Here is a 22656-nt window from a genome sequence, read left to right as displayed (position 1 = left end):
CTCTCCTCCACCCTCCTCTTGATTTTATTTTGTCCTCAGGACCTATCTCAGCCCACTTGCCTGCGACGGCAGGAGTCACTCAGGGCTCCGGTACTGCAGCTCCTCAGGCTCCAGGCTTTAATAAAACCCCGGTCGCATCCAACGGAAAAAGGATTGCAGATACGGTCACCGTTTATCGTCACGAACGGGGTGGCAGGGGAACGTAGTGCAATTTTTCCCTGTCGATTCCATAAAGGCTTCATTTGGGAGAAGAAAAAAAAGCCAAAAATTCGCTCTTGGGTTAGTGGGCTCCACGAAACCTTCCCGAGGTGTTTCCAGCCCTCGAACATCCCGGCTTTGCTGCAGAGAAAAGCCGCTGCCGCCAGCCCCGGGACCGTGGGGACACGCCAGGACAGGGGCACTCGACCTTGTCACCGCGCCGGTGGCCGGCCCTGGTGACGCTGGGGACCTGCTCCCTCCCAGCCAGGCTCTCCCCAGCCGGCAGCCCGAGGTGGAGGCAATCGCGTTTCCATCGCTGGACCACAAATGGATGCAACGTTGCGGTGCGAGCCCACGGTGCCGCATTAATGGTGACAATTAAAGGAGAAATAACGAGCCCTGCCGTTAATAAACTCCCTGCAGTGACTCCCTGCCTCTTTTGCTCCATCCCGGGCAGCTCCGGGTGACACCCCGTCCGTCCGGGCTGGCAGGGCTGGAGGTGACGCCGTGCCTCCTGCAGATGCAGAGGTCAGGCAGCCGGGCCACCCTCCAGCGCCATCGGCCACAGGGACACCCCGCTGCCCTCCCCGCAGGGACCCGACCTTTCATCCGGAGCCACGCTGATGTTTCCAGGCTGGGAGGAGAAATCCCGCTCAGGTGGGATGGGGGCTTCATCCCGGGTTGCCCCGGGACAGGGATGCTCAGCACCTTGCAGGATCGGGGGTACGGTCACCCCCTGGCTGTAACAGCCTCAGTTTCCAAAGGACAACAGGGCACGCACTCCAAAAAGGGTGCTGAGCCTGCAGCAGGATCCGGCCCGGTCAGGGAAGGCAGTCTGAAACCCGGACCAGCTCCCACCAGTGTTGAGGCCAGAAACAACCCTGATGGGCTCTCCTGCCCCAGACTCCCCGATTTAACCTCTCTGCAAAGCGGGGGGCGCGGGGAGCAGAGCCCAGGAGAGATGTCGGGGGGCCCGGCTGGGCGCTGAGGGGGGAGCTGGATGGGGGACAGGGGCTGCCCCGTCACGTTGGGACCCAGGGGAAGGAGCTGGAGAGCCAGCCCTTCGCAATCAATTATAACAAAGCCTCGGCCACAAATGCAGGTAATTAAGACTCGCCCAGGGGTAATTATATTTGTTCCACTCCATTGAACTTTAAAAAGTAATTAATAGGAGACAGAAAGCAACTGGGGGGTTAAAGGTTTGTCTTCAGCAGCACGGAGGGAGGTTTGTCCTCCCCTAAACTGCTCTGACCAACAGCAAACTCGGACACCACCACCGAGTCCCCCAGCAAGATACAAAGAGGAAAACCTCCCCCTCGTTTTACAGGTGGGGAAACTGAGGCACAAGGGGGGGCAGGTGACGTGCCCGAAGCCCCTCATGAGGCCAAACAAGGACTCACCGCCCCCAACCCCACCGCAAACGCTTGCCAGACCACACAGTTCAGTTGTCGGGTTTGGGTTTGGTTGCTTTTTTCCTTTTTTTTTTTTTTTAATTCGCCATGTTAAACTAAGGACCTCCAGCTCTGTCTCTCGGCGAAAACAACAAAAGGCACACACAAAAATAAAAGTCCAAATGCCCGAGAAAAACAACTCCAGGTTCGGAAAGCGATTTCTTGAGACACTGTTTGGAGTTTTATTGGCAACAAGGCTCTGCCTTTCACATGCTTGGCCCCAGCTTCGTGGCCCGTTGCCTTTTCCCACCGGGAACAGCAACGGGAAGCGGAGGGACCGGGAACCTCCGCACCCTGCCGATAGCCCACATTGTCCCGCGGGAGCGCTGGGAGAAAGTCGGGGTGGCCCGGATCTGTCCCCCCATGCCCTCCTGCATCCAGCCCTTGGCACGACGTGGACAGCCCTGCCCGCGGGAAGAAAACGGCCCGTTAAAACATTCCCAATTGGTTTGATTTAAAAGCAGACGCTGGCGAGGCCGGCCCGGTCCTTGCTGGTCCCGCAGGAGAAGCCCCGGCAGGACGTGTCCGCAGGGCTGGGGAGTGCTGGGGGCAGCCAACGCCGGATCCGGGATCATTCATCCCTAGAGAGTCCCGCCGGCAGCAGCGGCACGGCTGTGCCCTGCAGCGCTCGGAGGGGCACGTGCCAGCAGCCGACGAGCCCGGATACCCTGTTTCCTCAACATGGCTTTCCCCTGCTTCCCGCTGGGAGCTCCCATCTCCTTTAAATGCCCAAATCCTCTTTGTAGGGGAAGCCTTGAGATACGTATTTCTATTGCACCTCTTCCTGGCAGATCCAACACTGCAAAACCATGCCGGGGCAGAAATACCTGCGGCTCCGAAATGCCCCCCACCTCTGGAGGGGTCCAAAGCCCTGCGATGCCGTACCCAGGCAGCCCTCCCAGGCGTGGGGAGGACGGGGAGAACAAGGGGTACACGTTATAAATATAAAATCATTATCTGCTACAAACAGAAGACGTATATTGTACATCTTTGACCCATATACACAAGAACACAATATACACAGAACGCCTCGGAGGAGCGGGGGCTTTGCAAGGGGGTTTCGGGAGGTGCTGTTCCCCTGCCAGCCCCCCTGTGCCTCCCCCCCGCGCCGGAGGGGGCTGTACCGACAGCACATCAGTCACCAAAAGTCCCGTCAAGCTGGCGCGCATCATTCGAACCGCGCGTGGATGGAGTGGTCCCCCCCCGCCGTGCCCGCCCCGCTGCCCTGGGGGAGAGGGAGGCGAAGAGGATGGAGAGAAGGAGAGAGGGCAGGTGCCAGGGGCTCTCTCGCAAACCCACAAAGTGCTTGGGGTCTCCGGACCCTCGGAGCGAAGCTAGGCCCTGAGAGAAACTTCTTGCCCTGCCGCCCTCGGGGAGAAGGATTTTCCGGCCGGGCGGGTCTCTGATAAGGCATTTTCGTCTCGGAGTTGGAGTGAACGGTGTCGGAAAAGAGAAGGGGAGCAGATGCGGCAGCGCAGGCGGTGGCAGGTTAACACGAGGCAGTGAAGCCAAGGTGGTTCCAGCCGGCCAAGCCCAGGGCAAGGGGTGGAGAGGACAGGAGGGCTTCGTCCTCGGCTCAGTTTATCTGTAAAGCTGCCCCCCGTGTCCCTCCTCCAGCCCCTTCTCTCCCTGGCTCGAGCCGCCGGCACGGCGTGAAATACTGACGGTCGTTGGAGTGGCACATCCAGGCGCACGGAGCGGCAGACAGGCACACGTTAAGAGTTAAGACAAGAGTCAATGTGAGCTTTGTACAGCGAGGAGCAGCTCCCGGCTGGAGTGTCCGAGGACTTGGGACAACAAAATGCCACAGTGATCAGATCGGGCCAGGACGAGGGGGTGGGCGCGGGGGAGAGGAGGGAGTCGAGTCCTGGCACCTATCGGCGGTAATGATTGGGGGCATCTGCAAACATGTACTTGAGTCTGTAGGCTTCAGCGAGCAGGAGTCCAATTTCTTCGTTACCCCAGTGTATCGTGGGCAGGTTTTGTAATAACATCAGAAGGCCCTGAAAGAGGGGAAGGTGCTTAGTTTGGGGCGGTTGAAGGCAGAGTACAGCTCCAGAGCAGGCTCGGGGCCGGCAGGACCAGAAGCGGCAGCACTCAATAACTTTCGCTCACCACACTCGCAGGTCTGAAAGGCTCAGAGACAGCATTAAGATGTGCTCGTGAATCAGTGAAGCACCTCAGATGCCCCCAAACCCCTTGAGATAAAAGGGTGCTGCCACAGCGTTACAGCCGGACACCAGAAGGCAAACACACAGGGACTTACCGCGAGCAAAGCTCAAGCCCAAGGAAGAGCTGGTGATTTCCTGTTTGAACCCTCCAACAGCCCAATTCTCTGTCCTGAGGGCTGCGGCTCAGAAGTTACTTTTAGGCAAAGATCCTGAGACTGGATGATCCCGGAGCCAGCTTTGAGATGATGGTTGACTGTGTCCACGCTGGAATCCCAACCAGAGCAATTCCCTCCCCTCTGCCCCCAGCCTCAGGGACTTACTTGGAAGTCTTCCTCATCTAGGATCTCCTTCCGCCACTTGATCAAGAAGGCGGCACAGACGTACAGGTGGAAATGTGAGAATCCTTCTGGCTCCGACTGCGGACAACAAAACTCTGGGTCAGCTCAGCTGGATCGTGACTTCCCTGGACACAGATGTCCTACTGGGCCACCCATCTCCCATCTGGCTATAAATGTCCCAGGGCCACACTGCTTTGCCTCCCTCGTCTCCCCAGCTGCACGGTGCTGCCAGAAGACCTCCGTCCCCCCGTCTACAGGGAATTGGCCCCCCAGTGACCAGCCAAGGGAAGGCAGCGGGAGCCTGCCTACCTGGTAGGTGTCCCAGAGGCGGATGGTGCAGCGAAGAGGCAGCTCCCTCATAAGCAGATTGTTCATCCAGCGAAAGGCAAACTGCAGGTATTCGACCTCGTACTTCCTAAAGTGATTATGTACCTGCTCTGAAACAGCACATTTCACTTACATACCTGGGGACCACAGTGCTCCAGCCCCCGCACACGGCACTGCCCCCAAAACACCGGCTTTCACACACTTTCAGGCTGAGACCTTGTTTTCCCAAACACTTCCACTCCTCACCCTGTGCTACCTGGCCAGAAGTACCCCATCCCCAGGGGGTTTCTGGCTGACCCTACCCTGCCCTGCTTCCACGGGTGTTGTAGGCAAGTGTCTACCCCGGCCCTGAGGGTACTACTTGCAAAGGAGGCCTCCCACTGTTGTGACAAAAGAGCCTCCAGATCCCCTTGTCACCTACCATCGATCCGGCTGACTAGCTCCTCCAGGGCTTTGACTTTCTTCTGGATCCCCGGCTGTGCAAAGGTGTAGTTATCCTGCGGGGAGAGGCCACGAGTCAGAAGCAGCAGCTCTAACAACAGCTAGAAATGACCAAAACCAGATCCCCAGCTCCACAGGGAGCCGAGATCACCATGAGCCAAGCAGACACGGCTCTTGAGCACCAGGATCATCTGCCTGCTGTGAAGACCCTAGTCAGGACAGCGCCGGTTCGGCAGCCGCAGCATCTTATTTCCCCAGGATTTTACCCACAGATTTAGCTCAGTAAAGTAGCAAAATCTCCCTGATGCTGGGACGTGTAGAGTGCTCACCCAGACCCAGAGAGAGGACAACTGCACTGCAACCCCAGCAAGGAGAGAGAAACCTCCGCGGCCCCAGAGGCTCACCTGTATCCCGTCCAGCAGCTTGCTCATGCACCAGAAGCTATCGGCTTCGATGCTCCGTAAAACATCCTGCGACAGGTTTGTCACATCAAAGTTTTCCACGTCCTCCTCTGCAAAACAGAGAGGGAAGAGCATCAGGAGGATGGGGAATACCAGGCGGCTCACGGGACACACCGAGGGGCTTTATGAAGCCAAGGCAGGGCAAGAGGCACTACAAGGCTCCCTGCGTGACGTGAGTGGCCTGCCTGGCACCGAGCACAGCACCCACGCACTGACCTACTTCTCCAGCCCAGGCGAAGGGCTGAAGGATCCCAAAGGACTCAGTGGCCACAATCCGAACCCAGCCCAGCTCCCCAGGGGACCGCGGGAGGGATCCCACAGCGCTGCCGCTGTTGTCATCCCTCTGGGGCGAGGGGAACACACGGACAAAGCCCCTGGCATGTGGGACCCCTCTTGTTGGAGCACATCCTGACCTAGGTCTCTGCCAGCTGGTGACACCACAGGGAGAACTGGGAGAGGTGAATCCATCACTGCAACCAGAAACCAGGGAAGCAGACACTGCTCTTGGCCTGGGGCAGCACAAGGGAGCTCGGTTCCCACTCCCAGTCGGATTCATCAGCATCATCCCAGGACTGAAGCACAACAGAGGCACCCAAAAAGTGGCTGCCAACTCCAAGGGCACATCAGGAAGAACTGCCAAAGCCTCAAGAACCTCTACCAGGAGAGCAGGACTCCCGGGCACAGCTGCAAGGACCCAAAAGCACACAAACATCTTCCTGGAGAGCAAAAGGCTACAAGTTAAATCCAGCATGGAGCCTGCCAGTGGGGCCACATGGCAGAGGGACTGCTCAGCTTCACAGAGGCTCTCCTCCTCTTCGAGCGGGGCTGACAGGAGAGCTCCATCAAACAGAAGCAGCCCCATGCACGGAAAAGCCTTGCTGCAGGGCAAGCAGAGATTTGTGCGAGCTTGTTTTTCAAACCCAGTGAATTGGGGGTCCCAGAACACAAGGGCTAGTGACAGCTCTGTCACCAAAGGGCGTTCACAGAGTGCAAAAAGCTGCCCTTGCTTTTCAACGGGCTTATGAACCCCTGGAAGGGCAAGGGAGAGAGCATCAGCCTCAAGGGTGGCACGGCGGTGATGCTGGCTGAGTCTGGAGCAGAGATCGCCTGCTCCAGGCCAGGCTCACCTTAGCCTGGAGGCTGTAGAGGGCAACAGGCACGGGAAGGCAGCGGAAGCTAGGGAGGAGACAGTCAGGAGAGTCAGGTCTGGCCGACCCAGCAGCTCCCTCCCTTCCTCCTCGGGAGGAGAGCGCCCGTCACGCTGCTGATGGAAGCCTCGGAGGAGCTGTCATGCAGCTAAATTGGATCAACAGATGCCAGGGCTAAACTGGCCCATTTCCAAACCCAGAGGCTCGGAAATCCGAACAAGTGTCTTTGATCTTGCTTGGAAAAGAGCAAAAGAGGGAGAGGATGGGGCTTGGGGTTGGAGCCGGGCCACCCTCTTGGCTCAGATATGCCGCGGTGCGGCTGTCGCAGGTTGGCAGCACTGTGAAAACCGACGCTCACAGATCCTGCCCGCAGGAGGATGGGAAGTGCAGAGCCAGCGACTCCAACGCTGCTCCCACCTCTGCTCCTCCTCTGGGGCAGAGCTCAGCTCCGGAGCAAACTGCCACCGGGAGCTTTAGGGACAAGCAAGGGCTTAACCCTGCATTAATCTGGCAATCTTGTACTGCAGAAAGAGCAGAAAAGCTGTTTTCCAGCTGCAGGTCATCATCCAAAGCTATCCCTCTTCTGCTGACTTCTCCGCAGCCACTCTCAAATATTCCATGTAATGAGAAAGGTAGGCAAAATCTGTTTAATACCCATCTCCTTCCCTAGAACTTCCCCCACAGAAGATGGGCAGGCAAAGGAGTGGGACAAGGCCACACGCATACGGCCAGGACTTGTGGGAGAGGCAGGCTCAGCCACGCAGGAATGAGCCTCGTGCAGAAGACCTCCCAGTGCAGCTCCAGGCACGAGGACCACGATGGAGAAGGGGATGTGGTGACCCGCCCAGGTGATGGGGAACACCGTGCTGCTTGCACCGGGATGGGGACGGGAGCAAGCAAGCCTGCCACCAGCCCGGTGTCAAAGCAAAACAGTGGTAGGAGATCCCCAGCACGAGCCAGGAGCTTTGAAAAAAAATAAAAACCAGGTCTCTGGAGCATGTGGCTCAGCACAAACATCTGCTCAGCGGCATCATTAAAGAGGCCCCGTGGAAAGGAGTGAAATATTCAACATATGGCTCCGACAAGGACTGAAAGGGAGCCAGCGGCACGGTGACAGCCACCTGCGGCTGGGCTGGAGGCAGCCGGGACACCGCTGCCAGTGTCACAGGGTGCCCAAGGGCAGCCAGGGCTTGGGGAAAGCAGGGTTTTTATGAGTGACATTTTGACAGGACTCAGGGCTGACACAGGAGAAGGGACATCACAGTCCCACTTGAACCCCTGCCTCAAATACCAGGCAGGGCATAGCTTGCAGCAGAGTACAGGAGCCAGGGCTTCAGCCTCCCACATCCTTGTTTTCCATAGGGGAGCTTTAATTACTCCCCATATTATGCCAGCTGGGGTCCGGGGCAGGACTAGATGTCTGGAGAACAGTTAAACCCAGTCTCAGCTCACAGCTCTGCATAGCAATGGGCAAGTCTGCACCGCATGCAGCAAGCAACAGGTCCAGGGCAAAAGTGGAGTTCAGAGCAAGCCTGAGCTTGGTCAGCCGCAGCGTGACTTGTAACACCCAGGTACAAGGCTCCCCTTCCCTTCACTCAAGCTCCACTTCTGCTCCTGCTTACAAGGAAAGAGAGTCTTAATTTAACCATGATTAGGATTTAGTAACAAAGCTGGTTAGGAGTGAGCAAGATCAATACTTTCCATGGCACTGCTCGCCTCTACAGACTTGGTGAAATGCCAAACAGATCCCAAAGGCGGGACAACCCCTTAAGCAAGGCCTTGAATTGGGGATGGAAGTGGTCTTGCATGTCGAGATGGGCAGAGAGCACTGAGAGAGGGTGCAGGGGCCAGCACTGACACTACCTGTGGATGCCGAATACATTTCTGAGCTCTGTCGCTGCTATTTTAAATGCAAACAGAAGCCATGAGAGCTGGGAGTGACTCAGGGCAGCAGGAGCGGCTGCGAGACCTGGGCTGGGAGGACGTTTTAGCAGGACTGACAGCTCAGCATCCCTGTGCTGGGCCCTCTCTGATCACCTGGAAAAAGGGGCATGCGGTTTCCTCTGGCAGGCGTTGAGATGTCATCTCTTGCCCCAATTCCTCGGATGCCAGACTGCCTCTCTCCATCCTCACCGCTCAAGCTCTGCCTCCCCAGCGGCACCGGCAGCCTGCACCCATCCCATCTGGAGGGCAGCCACAGCAGGCTCAGCTCTTGCAGGCTCCTGCAGCCTCAACACCTCCCTCGAGCTGTTCCTCATGGTGGCACCAGCTGAAAACAAGCAGTGCTCAGCAGAAGCCGTTGATCAGCCGGGAGGAGGAATGGCTCCAGCTATGGAGCTGGCAGTGGCAGGGGCCCAAAGCGCCCATGCTTGCTGCCAAGTAGCCAAGGCAGCCGTGCTCGTGCAGGAGGCAGGTAGAGCGTGACAGGAGAATGTGAGCCAGCCTGCCACGCCGGGGGAAATGGGAAAACACAGAAGTTAAACCTATCCCATCTGCCAAGGGCTCACAGCACCTGGAGCATGAGGAGTTTTGCATCCAGACTAGGTGCAAGTACAGGAAAAGCAACGGGTCCTGACTGGCACCGGGGAAGGGGGCAGGGGAGTTCAGACACGGGGACTGGAAGCTCTGGGGAAGAGCTGCTTCTCCCTGCTTCAGCCTAGGTGGTATTTTCTGAAGCTGGTCAAAGGGGTACACACGCTGGATTCAGGGCAATGCTCGGAAAGAAGAGGGAAGCAATATCAATGGGACTCTTTCAGTCAGGCCAGGGAGATGCAAGTTAATAACAGGGTCATCCAGTTCCCTAAGCAACCAAAAGAAATAGCTTCCTGCAAATGTTTTTCACTCACTGATCTGTTTACCTCCCTCAGGACCTGGACAGGCATACACCCTTCCTCCCCACACCTTCTACAGTGAGGATGGAAAGCCACCAAGTCAAAGACACAGCAGCATGGCCCTGCTCCCAAATCCAGCCAAACTGCTCTAACTACTATCCTGAGCAAGCTGTGTTTAATCCCTCTGCCGACAAAGGCCTGGGAGTTTGCTGGGTTACTGCTGACTGTTGGTTCATTGCTCGTGTCAACTTCAACGAAAGGAAGCTGCCAAATTGTTCCCTGAATGTGACTGATAAGCTACAGGCCATCCCCTACCCAAACCACCCACCTTTTGCCCATGGACATGCTGTAGCCCTTGGTGGAAAGCCAGTCAAGCCCTCTGAAGGATGTTTTAAGCCTTGGTCTAGTAACTGATATATAATGAAGACACCATCAACCAGACACATTAATCAGCTGATGAGCACCAAGGAGATTTTAATTTATCTGTAGAAAAGTTGTTGTCTGCGAATGCAATGCCTGCCCAAAGCATGGGATGATGGGTTAGAAGTCTACAGTGAACTTGGAGATGGGGACCAGCCTGTCATCAGATGTGAGACTGCGACGTGAGGAGCCACTAGACTGCACAGTAGAAGACCGGGGTGTCAGCCTGGCCTCGGGCTGAAGAGCTAACCAAAGTCAACAGCTTGTGAAGTCCCACCTCCGCCTGTCAGCTCTGAATCACACACGCACACCACGGTCCCCGGAGAGCTGCGATGGTCCTGCTGAGTCAGCTGCTGCAGGAGGCAGCCCTTCAAAGGCTCTAACATCCCAGGAAAGATGGTGGGCAGCTAAGCAGAGGAGCCAGCTGGCAGCACAGTGGGTTCCTTCTAGCATCTTGCAGTCAACGAAACACCCATTCTGAAAGGAGAGCAGGGGCAGCAAACCCAAGAGGTTTGAGGATGGAGCCAGTGCGGGTGCTGACTTCCCAGAGTCAGCTTTCAAGGAAAGGCGAGGGAAACTTTTCCAGGCTAGCTGTACACACACCTTTGAATGTGGAAATACCCTCAGATGGCAGAGAGGTGTCTGAGCCCTCAGTGGCTCTGTGGGCGGGGGCTGCCTGAGCCACACAGATTGTCCCCTTTCCCAAGGGGGAAACAACTTGAAGAATACAAGCAGAATTTCCTTTGAACAAGAGATTCCCCATGGAAAGGTGAGTTATCCCTTGGCACATGCTGCACAAGGACTACCAAACTGTGCAAGGCCTCTTCTGGCTCTCCTGCTGCAAGGACTCAGGTGCAGCGCAGACTTGGCTGATCCAGGGATCCTGAGAACTAGCGATCCAACACGGAGAGCCTCCAGACCTGCACTGCCCAGCACCAGCTCTTCAGGGGTCTGTCAAAGGCAGCTGTAGAGAAGAGCTAATGCTCCAAACCAATGACTTACATCCTGTTGCAAAAGGGGTTACATGGCACTGAGCAACTGCCAGTTCTTTCCCATGTACATTCAAGGCAACTACTGATCTTGTCCTTAAACTGACTGCTACACAGCCAGCCCAGGGAGCAGGTAGCCACCGAGACAGCTTGTGACCTAAAGGCTGGCTTTGAATCCCAGGCTCTGGGGACAGAAGGGGATGCGTGATGTGGCTTGGCCAAATTCAACTTAACGGGTCTCACGCAGAGGGTTTTTTTCCTCCAGCACAAGTTGCAGAGATAGCTGAAAACAGGAGGGCCACATTCAGAGAGGAAGCTTCAGTCAGGGGCGAAAACAGCCCTGGAAGGTGGTGAGAAGCACAACCCCAGGAAGAGATGGACAGGTCCCATGCAGCGTGAATTCTGCAGCCACATGCAGAGAAAGCCGAGCCCTGACATCCAACACGGTACAGGACTGCAAGAAGTCACACCAATACCTGCAGGCAGCTCTGATGCTTCAGACCAGCTCCCTTCTTGCATAGATTAACTTGCTGTGCACAGTTCCACTTCTAACCCAAAAAATCAATTCCGAGCAACCAGCCTCCGCCAAGACTCAGTGCCATCAATGCCGCTCAAGCAATAAGGGTCAGGAGAAGCCACTCAAAGGGAACCTGCTCAGACCCGACCCGACAGACTCTTGACCTCCCAGGAAAGGGAATTCACTCCAGCTGGGAGCACAGCCATATTTTGTGCCTTCTCCTTCAGGCTGTGAGGAGCAACAGCACTTCCTAGGGATCAATCCTGACCACACCAGCTACCACAGTGGAAACTGAGGTGCCTTACCTCTTCACAACGTCCTCAGAAGAGGCAGACCAGTACTAGTTTACAAAGCCTCAGCTAGACAGTGGAAGGCTTCCACTGACTTCAACAAGCTTTGGATCAGACCTTAAAAATATTTGTTCAACAGGATTTCTCCGTCACTAATACAGTCTTACAAATTCCTTTTTCCTTCTCTTTACAGTGAAAAGTAAGAGCCTTTAGGCACAGGGATTACCGCATCCCAGCGTTAACCCCAAAACACAGCTAGAGCTGCAGAAAGAATAAAAATGCTATGGATGGCAATGACTTGATCTCCGGCTAAAACTGGCTGACAAGAAAGCCAAAAGCAGCAGGGAGAAGTCAATTTGCTTTCTGAAATTCTCAGCTTGAGAAACACACCTGTACTAGCAGCACGGGACAGGAATCTTTACTTAAATAGTTTATTTTACATTCTCAGCAGGGTCTCTCTATACTTCACTCATTCCTCCTAGAACAAGAACCAGCTCCAAGCCCAAGCTTTGAGAGCAAGACCCTCCCCCAACCCTGTATTATCAGGGCTTTGCCTAAACTCCCTCGTACCTAAAAGACCCCATTCTCCTCCAAGCTGTAAGGATGTTAAGTACATTCAAATGCAAATCCACCCTTAGCACTTCAACTTCCGTGGAGCTCAGCAAGGTTATGAAACAGAAGACAATTCAATCAGGCAGCAAAGATACAGTAAGAGGTCAAGATGCATCTCCAGCCTGGCAGAGGCGCTGAAGGAAGAACACATCATCCCCTCCAGCAAGGCAAGCTTTTCTGATGCCAGCACTTCACACCATTTCAAACACCGTGGTCAAGAGGCAGCACCGTGCTTCAAACAGCAAATGTCACTTACCAACGTACTCAGAGAGGAACACAACAAAGAACGGAGTGACCAGGTCATTGATTCCCTGTACATAGCCGCTGGCTGGGTGTCGAATGGCCCAGATAAACAGGATTCTTTCAAAGATCTAGGGAAGAATGAGGGAAAGCAGGTACCTGCATTAGCCGTGCACAAAGGAAAGGCAGAAAAGCACAACTGCTAAGCTCAGGGAGCGGAGATCATGCACTGACAGGCTTTTCTGCAGCAATACGGGTAAGGTAAGAAGCATACAAGTCCTAGGAGAGACTCCTGCGTGATCCGCAGATCCCCCATACAGGCCAGTCCACACTTCACAGAACAAGGCAGCCCAGGCTCCTCATCAAAGCCTCCGCTTGAAGAAACGCAGACCCAACTTTTCAAGATCCAAGTGGCTTAACACCCTTCCACCCATAGGACAGGGCTGCCCTACTAGCAGAGCAGCACGCCTTGCTGAACATCACATGGAAAGCTAAGGCTCTTGTCTGTTATCAGCACAATACTCCCAGCAAAACGTCACAGATCGGGATAGTTCCCAACAGAGCAGCCTCCCCCCAACAACCAATGTGTTACTTCCAGACTGGCCCAGCCCCAGGACACCATGCTCTGACATACCACATACACACGCCGAGCTTGTTTCCAAAGAGGACAGATGCCCAAACCTCCTGGCCACCTCTCAAACCCATCCCTGCCCGGGTTTCTCACACAGTGCTTTGCACAAAAGAGGTTTCGTAGCAAAACAGAATTGATCTGCTGTTCTTGTTCAAATGCCTTGAGTTAGTTAGTCTCAAAACAAAAGCTTCAGGTCTTTTGCCATCTCCTGGCTACATCTCACCACAAAAGAGCTGATCTCATAACCCCTGAGCTCCAAGTCTGATGTCTTTCAGAAACATGGGACAAGACCAAACAGTTTCAGCAGGTATTTGCATCAGGAGCTGTCAGCCAGGGAAGCTTCCCTGCAAAGTTAACTCACTAGTGGCAGTGCTGGTCTAACTCCACACACAGAGCAAATGTGGGGCAGGAGCTTCACTCCCCCTTACCTCCTGGACGAGTGGCTGCTGGAAGAGAGGGATGAGTGGGTTGGTCCTTGGAATGTCGATGTGGATCTGGAAGAGAGTGAGAGTTACACACACCAGCCGTGCTTTTCAGGGGCACGATAACTCCTCACAGGCTAACAGAGGGGAATCCACCCCTCAGTGTCCCCCCCCAGGCGAGATCTGCACTTGCTGACAAGCGCAGTGAGGGCTACAGATAACAGCTGCACTGAGAAAATCATCTACAGTTTTATCTCCAGTCTCCTCTGCTGGGAAAGAGTTGGGGTCTTAAATCTAGTTATTGGATCAATTTAGAAAAGGCTTAAACTAATACTCATAAGACGGAGAGAAACATGGTGCCCTGTCCCCAAGGAGAAGACTCCTAATGGCTACAGCTACAGGAAGTCCTAGCATGACCCCAACCGCATGGACAAGTGGCAGCAAGCAGGAGGAAAGGGATAACCAAGGCAGAAAGCCAGGCAACAGGCAGAGGGCTCGTACCTGTCGGTAGGTGTCTTGATGGTGCTCCTCGTTCCGGGAATCGTAATACTGCTGGATGAAGCCAAAGTACTCCTCCCGCTTGCGCTGCAAAGTCAGCTTTCGCCGCTCCATGTTTGCGGGGAGGTAACCCTGCGGCAGGAAAACCCGCGTCAGGGCAGACCCTCTTCCCTCACCACAAACCATCCCCTGAAATCCTGCCAGTCAGCTGTGCATCCGGAAGATCAGGCACAGAGACTTGGGAGCTGGGGAAAGAGCTTTCACGGGATTTGGCTTTCCCAGCCCCTGATGCCTTTACTGGTCTTGGAGCAACACAACTTCACGGGATTCAGTTTCCCAAAACAGAGTGAACCACATATTCCCAGCATCAGTCTGGGCTCAAAGAGGATGTAGCAATTACACTCCCCGACCAAAAAAACCTACAGCTCACCCGTGGGCTGGGCACCGATTCAACGTGAGCAAACCTGGTTACGGGACACATGAAGGTCTAGGAGCGCACGTCCCTGGCTTGGCACGTTCCCCCCAAACTCCTGCGTCACGGCTCCAAGTACTCACTGAGAGGAGACGCCACGTCACGGGCCGGACCTCTCTGGGCACACCAGGCCAGCTGCATTTCCTCAGCTCATCTGCAAACGGACAGTGGTGGCAATGGATTAGATCCTAGGCACGTCCAGGCACCACTACACCTAGAAGGAGAGGAAAGCCCAGTCTGCTCCTGCAGGCTCCGGAGACACTGAGCCTCCAGGAAGGCCCCACATTTACAATGACCGGGGATGTGGGTCTGCGGCAGGGGGAGCAGAGATGCTTTCAGCTCAGCCTGGGCACAGGACTGGTGGCTGCCAGAGCCTCAGTTCTCGTGCAGAGCCCAACAGCCCCCAGTGATCACAACCATCATTTGCGAGATGGAGAAAGACTGGAAACAGACAGGCAGCGGGTGGAGGACGTAACCATCTGCCAACAGAGCAGTTTGTGCAACTATCCCACTGCAGGTAGTCATTTTATCCACCCTGGACAGACCCGATTGCAACCTCTGCCTTCCCCTTCCCACCCGTAGGCACCCCCATTTTGCCACACTCACCCAGGTCCGTGTTGTGGCTGGAAAGGAGCTGCCGAAACTTCTCCAGGCGGGTTTTCTCCCTCACTGTCATGGGGGGAGCACCCGAAGCATTTTGGTCAGAGATTCGGGCGACGAGTGGAATGACGGGCCGAAGGGGAAGGGACTGCTGCTTCTGAAGGGGGGTCCGCATACAGGCCTCCTCTGCAAGGAGCAGACGCTGCAGTGAGGCAGGGAAGGAGACCGCACCTCTCCCACCCCACCTCGCTCCTCTGGCCACTGTCAGAGACCTGCCACTGCAGATTTCACCCTTCTCTTTCCCAGCCCCAGCAAACAGAGCATCGCTGGCCCCCTCTGAGGGATCAGCCGGTTCACAGGCATCTGTCGTGGCTCTTCCATCACTTCCCCCTGTTTCTCCTTCCCTTTCTTCCTCCTGCATCCAGACAACTAGCTGCCAGTGGATCAGACTTCCCTCTTCACATGGGAAGCCATGGGCAGAAGGATACAGGAGATGAGGCGGAAGGAGCCTGTGGGAATCCCAGAGGAATTGACCTTCAGATCTACCCTGCTTGTCTCTGATCTAAATAGTGATCAAGCTAATTGCTAGCGCAGAGAGAGGAGGCGATGGGCTGCCAATGCCACCTGCTGGCAGCAGGGACCTGCGGGGTTACTTTCACAGCACAGGCAGCCGTCTGCCCGCGACGAGGCAGAGCGAGCAGGGGCTGGTGCTGCCCAGTGCCCTGCCCAAGCAGTACCGACCTGGGCTCTACAGGGCCTCATCCAGACCTTTACTAAGAGCAGCACACTGGGCCACAAAGGAAGCAGAAGGTGAGCAATCCCGAGGAAGAATTTAACGTATCTCCAAAATCCTAGCACCCAGAACACGGGATCCTCTGGGACAGATGTGCCTGTATGCAGGATAGTGAGCAGCAAAGGACACTGAAGCATTAAGGCCAGGACCCCAAAAATGGCTCCTTGGAGTGCAGGAGGCGAAAGCCTCTGTTGGGCTTATGGGCTGCGCCACAGTCTCTTGCCCATAACGTGCAAGGAGCAGCAAGTGGCCAAGTTCAGCGAACCAGGAGCGCACCAGAGCAGGAGGCTGCTCCTGAAAACGGCTCTTACCAGATGTCCTGGAGAGCTGGGCCTCGCTGCTGGACTTGATGACCTTGCAGTTGGTGGGCATGTCGCTGAGAGCGGACTGGGCCCGCTCGGGTTTTGCCCGCAGCTTGCTGTGGTTCTCCAGAACCTGGGCTGCCGTGGCCTTGGCCACTTTAGAGTTCAGAGTTTGCAAAGAGGAAGAGGAGGAAGAGAAGTCCTCATCTTCATCATCACCAATGTCCCAGGCATCACTGGTATTGCGGGCAAACTCGTGAAAGCTGGAGGCCTTCTTGCTTTTCATAGGCAGCGCGTTGGCCTTGGAGCGATCCTTGATGAAGCTGGGAGCCAGAGAGAAACAGAACCAGAGCCAGGCTGTTAGATGAGTCCATTTTCTTCCCTTCCCTACGTCCTTGCTCCAATCAGCCAGTCCCTTTTTCCAATTGCCCTGTTCCTCCTCCCAAACCCAAGGAATATGTTAAGCCTCTCTGTGCTGCCCGCTGCCAGGAGGCAGAGCCCGAGCTGGTATGACGGCAGGGCACAGAGGCCACAGTGCCAGCAGGCAGCTGGAGAGGCGCCAGGCTTCCCAGCTCAGAAGGGCAAAGGGGAGAGACGTACAATTCTTCCAGCTCTGCCTCCCCCCACCCTAGAGAAAACTGGTAGATTAACACCCAAAAAAAGTCTTGTGACCTGGGGAAAGGCATGTCAGAGGTTAGACGGAGCCAGTTCTGCGCTCGTGGACGCTCCCGATACCGCTGCGATGGCTCCCGGCAGACAGACCAGCCCGATTCTTTTCTCAGGCACAGGAGGAGCCTTTGCATTTACCCGTAAGCTACAGGAGTCAAAGTCCACCACCTGAAGCGTCACAGAAAAGGGGGAACCTTCACCGCTACACAGCACAAGATAGAGACAAGGAGGCAGTTGAGATCAGCTCTGCCTTTTCCTGCCGGGAAGGGTGCTGCGATTCTGCAGCCTCGCAGCTGCTGGGCAGCTTTACCTCCCCTTCCCTTAATTCTTTCGTCTCCGAAGGGGAGCAGAGGGCTCAGACACCATTGCTAAAAAATACGCCTGTCTCCTTTGATGTGGCTGGTACGATATGGATTTCTGGTCATAAAGGGTGCGAGCAGATAAGCTTTCCCTGCAAGCTTTCGCAGAGCTCAAGACAGCACCGCATGCCGCTGCTGCCCTTCTCCGCTGGAACATCACAGTGCCAGAGGATGCTGGAGACCTCCACCTACTGTAGGACTGAGCCAAAAACCTGCAAAGCCTCGTGGCCTGCATCTCCAGAAGATAAAGACTTACTTTTTGGTGAGCCGGGGATCCAGCGGAGGATGCTGTGCCCCATAGACAGGTTGAATGCTGCAGGAAGAGGATACAAAAAAAAAAAAAAGACGACAATGCAAAAAGCCACAGAGCACCCAGGAATAATCTCCTCAGCCTAGACTGGGGTCACACTCTTTGCCTGCTCTTGGGAGCTGAATACAGACCAAAAGCAACTTCAATAACCTTCTGTCTTCAAAGCCTTAGATCCAAAGTGCCACATTCAGTTGAAGATTTGTTCTTTGCAGCAGCAAAGAGAAGCCTTGTTTAAACCCTTAGTCTCTCTCCAGCCTGAGCTGGGATTTGAGATCTGCTCTTTTCTGTGCCACTGTTTCACTCTGAGTGACCACGTCTCAGTCCCCCTGCCTTATACACTGACGTTCATTCTCTTTTCCATCAAGGGGATTTCCAGGTTTGGGAATTCACGCTTCTGAGCCCTGCGGGACAGGGAAAGACTCTAGCCAGTGACACTGGGGCTCTTCCACAACACACTTGAGGGTTTGAACCCCATGCTGGCTCTCAGGCTCGTAGCCAACGCTACAGCGAAGCAGCGTCTGGTACAGTACACGGTTTGACTCGGGTCCAAATCCCAGCTTAATCGACTACTTCCTATGTGGCCTGAAACGAGTCACCACGTCTCAGTCCCTCGGCTGCCCTCCCAGTGGAATGGGACAGGGAGCCCAAGGGCTGCAGGCACTACGTGGGGAGCATCACCTCGGAGAGGAGCTACTAGAGAAGTGCTCATCACTAGTTTTACAGGCTCTGGATGTGAGACAGGGATCCTGAGTTATTACCTCCATTTGGATAACTATTCACAGACACCCCACCCTGAAAAACCATCTCTGGAAAACAAGTCCTCTCCATCCCCTGGTACACAGCACGGCCCCGCATCCCACGGCGGAGACAAGGGCCCATTCAGAGCTGGCACATAAGGGACAGGCTCCTCTTGGGTCAACAGAGCTGGCCTGGTTTCCTGGAGCTGCAGATGGTGCCCGGCAGTTAAACAAGCAGAGCCCAGCCATGTAGGAGGGGGACGGCAGCCTGGTTGAAGCTGGAAAGCGCGCTGGGAACCAGTTGATGCTGGGGAGGCAGCAGCAACAGGCCCAGCTGGCAGGGGAGAGACGCAGAGATCCAGGGCAGAGGCTGGAAACAACCACAGCACAGAGAGATCCTGGTGGTGAAGCCCGGCGAGGGGTGGGCTCGCCGCTGCAGCGGCCGTCCCTCGTGGCTGGAAACGCTGAAAAGGCTCGCTGTGTTTACCCACCAGCGATCAAGCCTAGGAAAGAGTTTGCTGACTAATTAGCATCTAGGAGTCAGGACAGCTATTAAGCAGAGGCAACCCCGTGGGTGGGCATAGCAAGCAGATTATCAGGAGTAAGAAAAACAACCCCTCCAGATCAGCGCTGCTTCTCAATGACTCATGGCAGCTCTTTGCAGAAGAGGAGCTGGCAGAGCCTCTCCGATACCCAGCACCAAGCTCGCACTGTCTCGTGACAGCAGTCACAACGCTGCTCCTCTCTGCGCAGGGATCCACGCGCTGCCGAGGGGTGACTGCTTTGATTCACGTGCGAAGGCCGTGAAGTTCACAAGCTGAACGAATGATGTGTGTTAGACATAGAGGAGGGGATGTGGCAGCCAGCTCTGGGTGAAGAAACCCTTTCCTGGGGCTCTGAAGCAATCGGCCGATGCCTTCACTGGCTAACGGTTGATACAACTGCAGAGGGTCCCACCTCCCAAGCAGCTCTTTTTAAAGAATGTGAACCCAGGCCTCCCCAAACAAAGCATCTCAAGCTGATCTAATTGCACAGCTCATCAGCCTGTGCTCCCACACGAGCAGCTGAAGATGACAGTCTCGTTTCCAGCAGGCTACAGAGGCAGGGCTGAACACCACCGTCCTGCACTGGTGACCTCCAACCGCTGCATGAAGCAGGTTCGCCCCGCGTTTGTCCCATCTTTGCCGATTCTCTGCCCTATCCACCCGAGCAGAGGGTGTAACAGGCTGGACAGGAGTGCAAATGCTCCGAGGTGTGCAACAGGTGACTTCTGAGATACGCAAGCACATGCACAACCGCCAGACAGCAAGCTTGGGCCATAGCGTCTGTGGGACCCTTGATGTCCGATCCCACTCCTTTAGCTCACGTCCCTGTATCTGACTCCCAGCAGATCCCACAGCTCCACACAAAGGTGCATTACCACATCCTACTTTTACAGCTGAGAAAATTGAGGCAGAGGAGTGATACCACCAAGTGATGCTCAGTAACTTTATTTACTCACTCTTGTCTGGTTTTCCCTGATGCTAGATGAATCTGCTGTCTCCAAGCTTAACTCCCCGCCTGAAGCTGTCTTCACCTGGCTTTTGCATGCACAGAAGGCTCAGGGCAGGCACCACCTCTCAGCACACACACAACTGGGTCAGGAGCCAAGACCTAAGCTGATGCTGTGCTCCCAGACTGACTGGACGAGTCCCCTGTCCTGTCTCACTTTAAGCTCTTTGGGACAGGCATTTCTCGTTACCCGTATGTTCAGCATCTGGTACAACGGGTGACTGACAGTGTCTGGTACAACGGCTGTAGCATCTGCGTTACACCGCTCACGAGGAGATCATTGGCAGGGTGTGGGTTATTGACACTGCAGCAGAAAGCATACTCGTGAAACCTCAGTGCCGCTTCGGACACCAAATGTATTTATTCCTAGTAGACTCTGTTTCTTCTCTTTTAAAACAGCATTTAAATACACCCCCCCGGAGCCTGGCTGCCCATCTCTAAAGAGCGGGAAATAAACAACCCATCGCACAGGGTAACACATTAGACCAATCTGCCAACACATCCCAGAAAATTACTGGGGTGAGAATTCCCAATGCAAAAACCACAGGGCAGTATTGGAAACATGAAACAACATTTACTAGTTCTACCACCCTAAATCTACAGCCAAAAAGCACCAACTAAAAGCTAATACAACTAAGTGACCAAATGCACAAAGTGTCATGGAAAAGGAAGCTAACGCAGTCTCCAAATCTTTACAAAGCCTCCCTCTGCCAGCTTGTCAGGGCAAAGAGAGGAGAGAGCCAAGAATCTGTACGGGAAGATCTCTCAAAGCTGAGACAAAAAAGAAGAAAGTCGCTAGACGTGAAGCTCCCTATGGATGCAGCACATCCCACCTCCACCTTTCGTGGTTGTGTTGCCCAAGACCTGTCGGTCACCGTCCCTGGAAAGGACCAGCACGCAGGGTATTTAGAGGTGGTAACAAGGTTCCAGGACAGCAGGATATTTGCCAAGCAGCCAGTTAGAAGCAGGGGAGAACTTTGCCAAAAACTTGACGTTAGAGTGTATTGTCTAGGCAGGACCGGCTGCCTCCCAGACCGGTTCACCTGGTTTGAGCTTTCCAAGCCAAAGCTCGAAGTCACCCACTGCAGAAAAGAGATGCTGTCCAAGACCACCACCAGCTGGAAGCACGGCTGTGACCTGGGTGAGGGATGGGAGCAATCGGGAGACAAAATGACCCAGGGAGAGCACAGCATTTTCTTCCCCCGTGAGCAGAAGAGGAAGAACGTGTAGTGCTCATTGCTTTCCCTTTGCTTGCCACAGACCTGGATTGTCCCACCAACCTGAGGGAGCCAGCGCAGTGACAAAGAACCGAGTGAAAGCATATTAGAAAGAGAGATTGAACTGGCCTAGCAGGATTTAAAGCCAACCAAGCATTTCAGACTGCGTCCACACACCAGGAGGGGAAGGGCAGGGTTCAGATAAGGCAAATGAGAGCAAACGTGAGGAAGCCTCCCCAGAGAGGTGGGTGCCCTCTCCCCATGGGAGCCTTGCTCCCAAGGCCCTGTAGGGAGCATCTCCTTCATCACCACCAGCCTCTTCTTCCTAAACACCGCTTGAATCAGACATTTCACTTGTTTCTCCCATTCCTGGGTGAGTGCGGGTGCCTCGACAGGAACCAGAACATCACAGCCAGAGGAACCGAAGCAGAGGAGGTGCACACAGAGAGCCCCCACAGTCCCTCGTATTGAGTAGAGGTGGGCCAGGAGTGACACCCCACACAGGAGAGGATAACGGGGGGGCACGTGTGTTGGCAGGGGCACCTGTTTGGGACAGAGTTGCTGCCACCCAAGGTGACACCTCTAAGGGCTTTGGGAAGAGATGAGGTTTCTTCAACATCTGTGGAAAGGTACAGCCCTGGCTCCAAGGCCACCCCAGGGAGGCCTTCAAGGCCCTGACCCATCCACCCTGCTTCCTCTAGGGCAGAGGGTGTACACAGGGCTCCCCGCAGCCCCCACATGGCCTGCCTTGCCCTATAGACGAGGGGGCAATCCTGGCGCTACCCTTGTCCCTTATACAGGGGGACTTCCCCCAGCAAAATTCCCCTGCCCCATAGCCTGGGGTGCCCCTGCCATCCCCCCCTACTGCAGCGGGGAACCCCGGGGCCCCCAGGCAGCTTCCCTGCCCCTTAGCCGGGGTAGGTACCCCTGCCATCCCCCCACCCTTGCACGGAGGTACCCCGGGGCCCCCAGCCCCATCGCCAGGGTGGGTGCCCCTGACAGCCCGTTCCCAAGGCAGAGGGGCTGCTCCAGCTCCCCTAGCCAACGCCCCCCAGCTGGGGAGGGGGGCTGCGGCCCTTGCACCCCTTCCCCGGGGCCGGGGGGGGGCCGGTACCGGCCGGGCCGGGCCCGGGCTCACCTGCCCGGCAGCTTGGCGCTCCGCTTCCAGAACTGCCTGCCGCTCTCGGCCGCCATGGCGGAGGGGAGGGGCGGGCCCGGCCGGCCAGCCAGCGAGCGAGCGAGCCCACCGGCCGGCCGGCCCCGCGGCGCAGCGACGGAGCGCGGAGGAAGGCGGCGGCCCCCCGCAGGCCGCCTCACCGCCGCCCGCCCGCAGCCCCCGGCGGCGCCATCTTGGGTCCGGGGCGGGAGAGCGTCGCCATTGGCCGCTTCGGGCAAGGCGTTGCGGATCGGCCAATGGCGAGAGGGAGGAGGGAGTGACGTTAGTGAAGGGGCGGGACCTGCAGAGCTGGAGGCGGGGTTGTGTGAGGCGGGAGAGACCATCTGAGGGGGAGAGGCGGGGATAAACCATCCCGCCCCGGGCGGGGAGGGTGGAGCAAACCACTAGCACTGAGGGACATGGAGTGGGGCGCGCAAGGGGCGCTGAGGCGGCGCTGTCTGAGTGGGCCGGGGGACAGGGGGGACCCCGAAGAGTGGAGGGGGGG

The 22656-nt window shown here is 55.9% G+C and overlaps 1 protein-coding gene across 2 annotated transcripts; it reads right to left on the bottom strand.

The window, feature by feature from the left end:
- Positions 1-1807: 1807 nt before the first annotated feature.
- TBC1D22B (TBC1 domain family member 22B) lies at positions 1808-22342 on the bottom strand. 2 transcript variants are annotated; one of them, XM_075174372.1, is made up of 13 exons: positions 22134-22342; positions 17437-17493; positions 16162-16475; positions 15064-15243; positions 14541-14611; positions 13989-14117; positions 13494-13559; positions 12451-12565; positions 5331-5437; positions 4907-4982; positions 4468-4595; positions 4141-4236; positions 1808-3652 (listed from the first exon to the last, which is right to left on the bottom strand). In XM_075174372.1, exons 1-13 carry the CDS (start codon positions 22187-22189, stop codon positions 3524-3526), a joined length of 1524 nt encoding a protein of 507 aa, XP_075030473.1. In that variant the 5' UTR covers positions 22190-22342; the 3' UTR covers positions 1808-3523. The 2 variants fall into 2 exon arrangements, with proteins under 2 accessions (XP_075030473.1, XP_075030472.1); XM_075174371.1 differs by lacking the exons at positions 17437-17493; positions 22134-22342 and adding an exon at positions 16825-17005.
- Positions 22343-22656: the final 314 nt, after the last annotated feature.

Source organism: Calonectris borealis, chromosome 26 (assembly GCF_964195595.1).
Source record: "Calonectris borealis chromosome 26, bCalBor7.hap1.2, whole genome shotgun sequence".
NCBI classification, from domain to species: Eukaryota; Metazoa; Chordata; class Aves; order Procellariiformes; family Procellariidae; genus Calonectris; species Calonectris borealis.
This window is presented reverse-complemented; position numbering and strand designations above follow the sequence as displayed.

Excerpts from the sequence above, each read along its gene's own strand:
- TBC1D22B (XM_075174371.1), bottom strand. The coding sequence starts at position 16,955 with ATGCAAAGGCTCCTCCTGTGCCTGAGAAAAGAATCGGGCTGGTCTGTC. Across the intron at positions 4,983-5,330 it reads AGCTGCTGGACGGGATACAG|GATAACTACACCTTTGCACA; the intron begins GTGAGCCTCTGG and ends CTCTCCCCGCAG. Across the intron at positions 4,596-4,906 it reads GCTAGTCAGCCGGATCGATG|AGCAGGTACATAATCACTTT; the intron begins GTAGGTGACAAG and ends GTGCTGTTTCAG.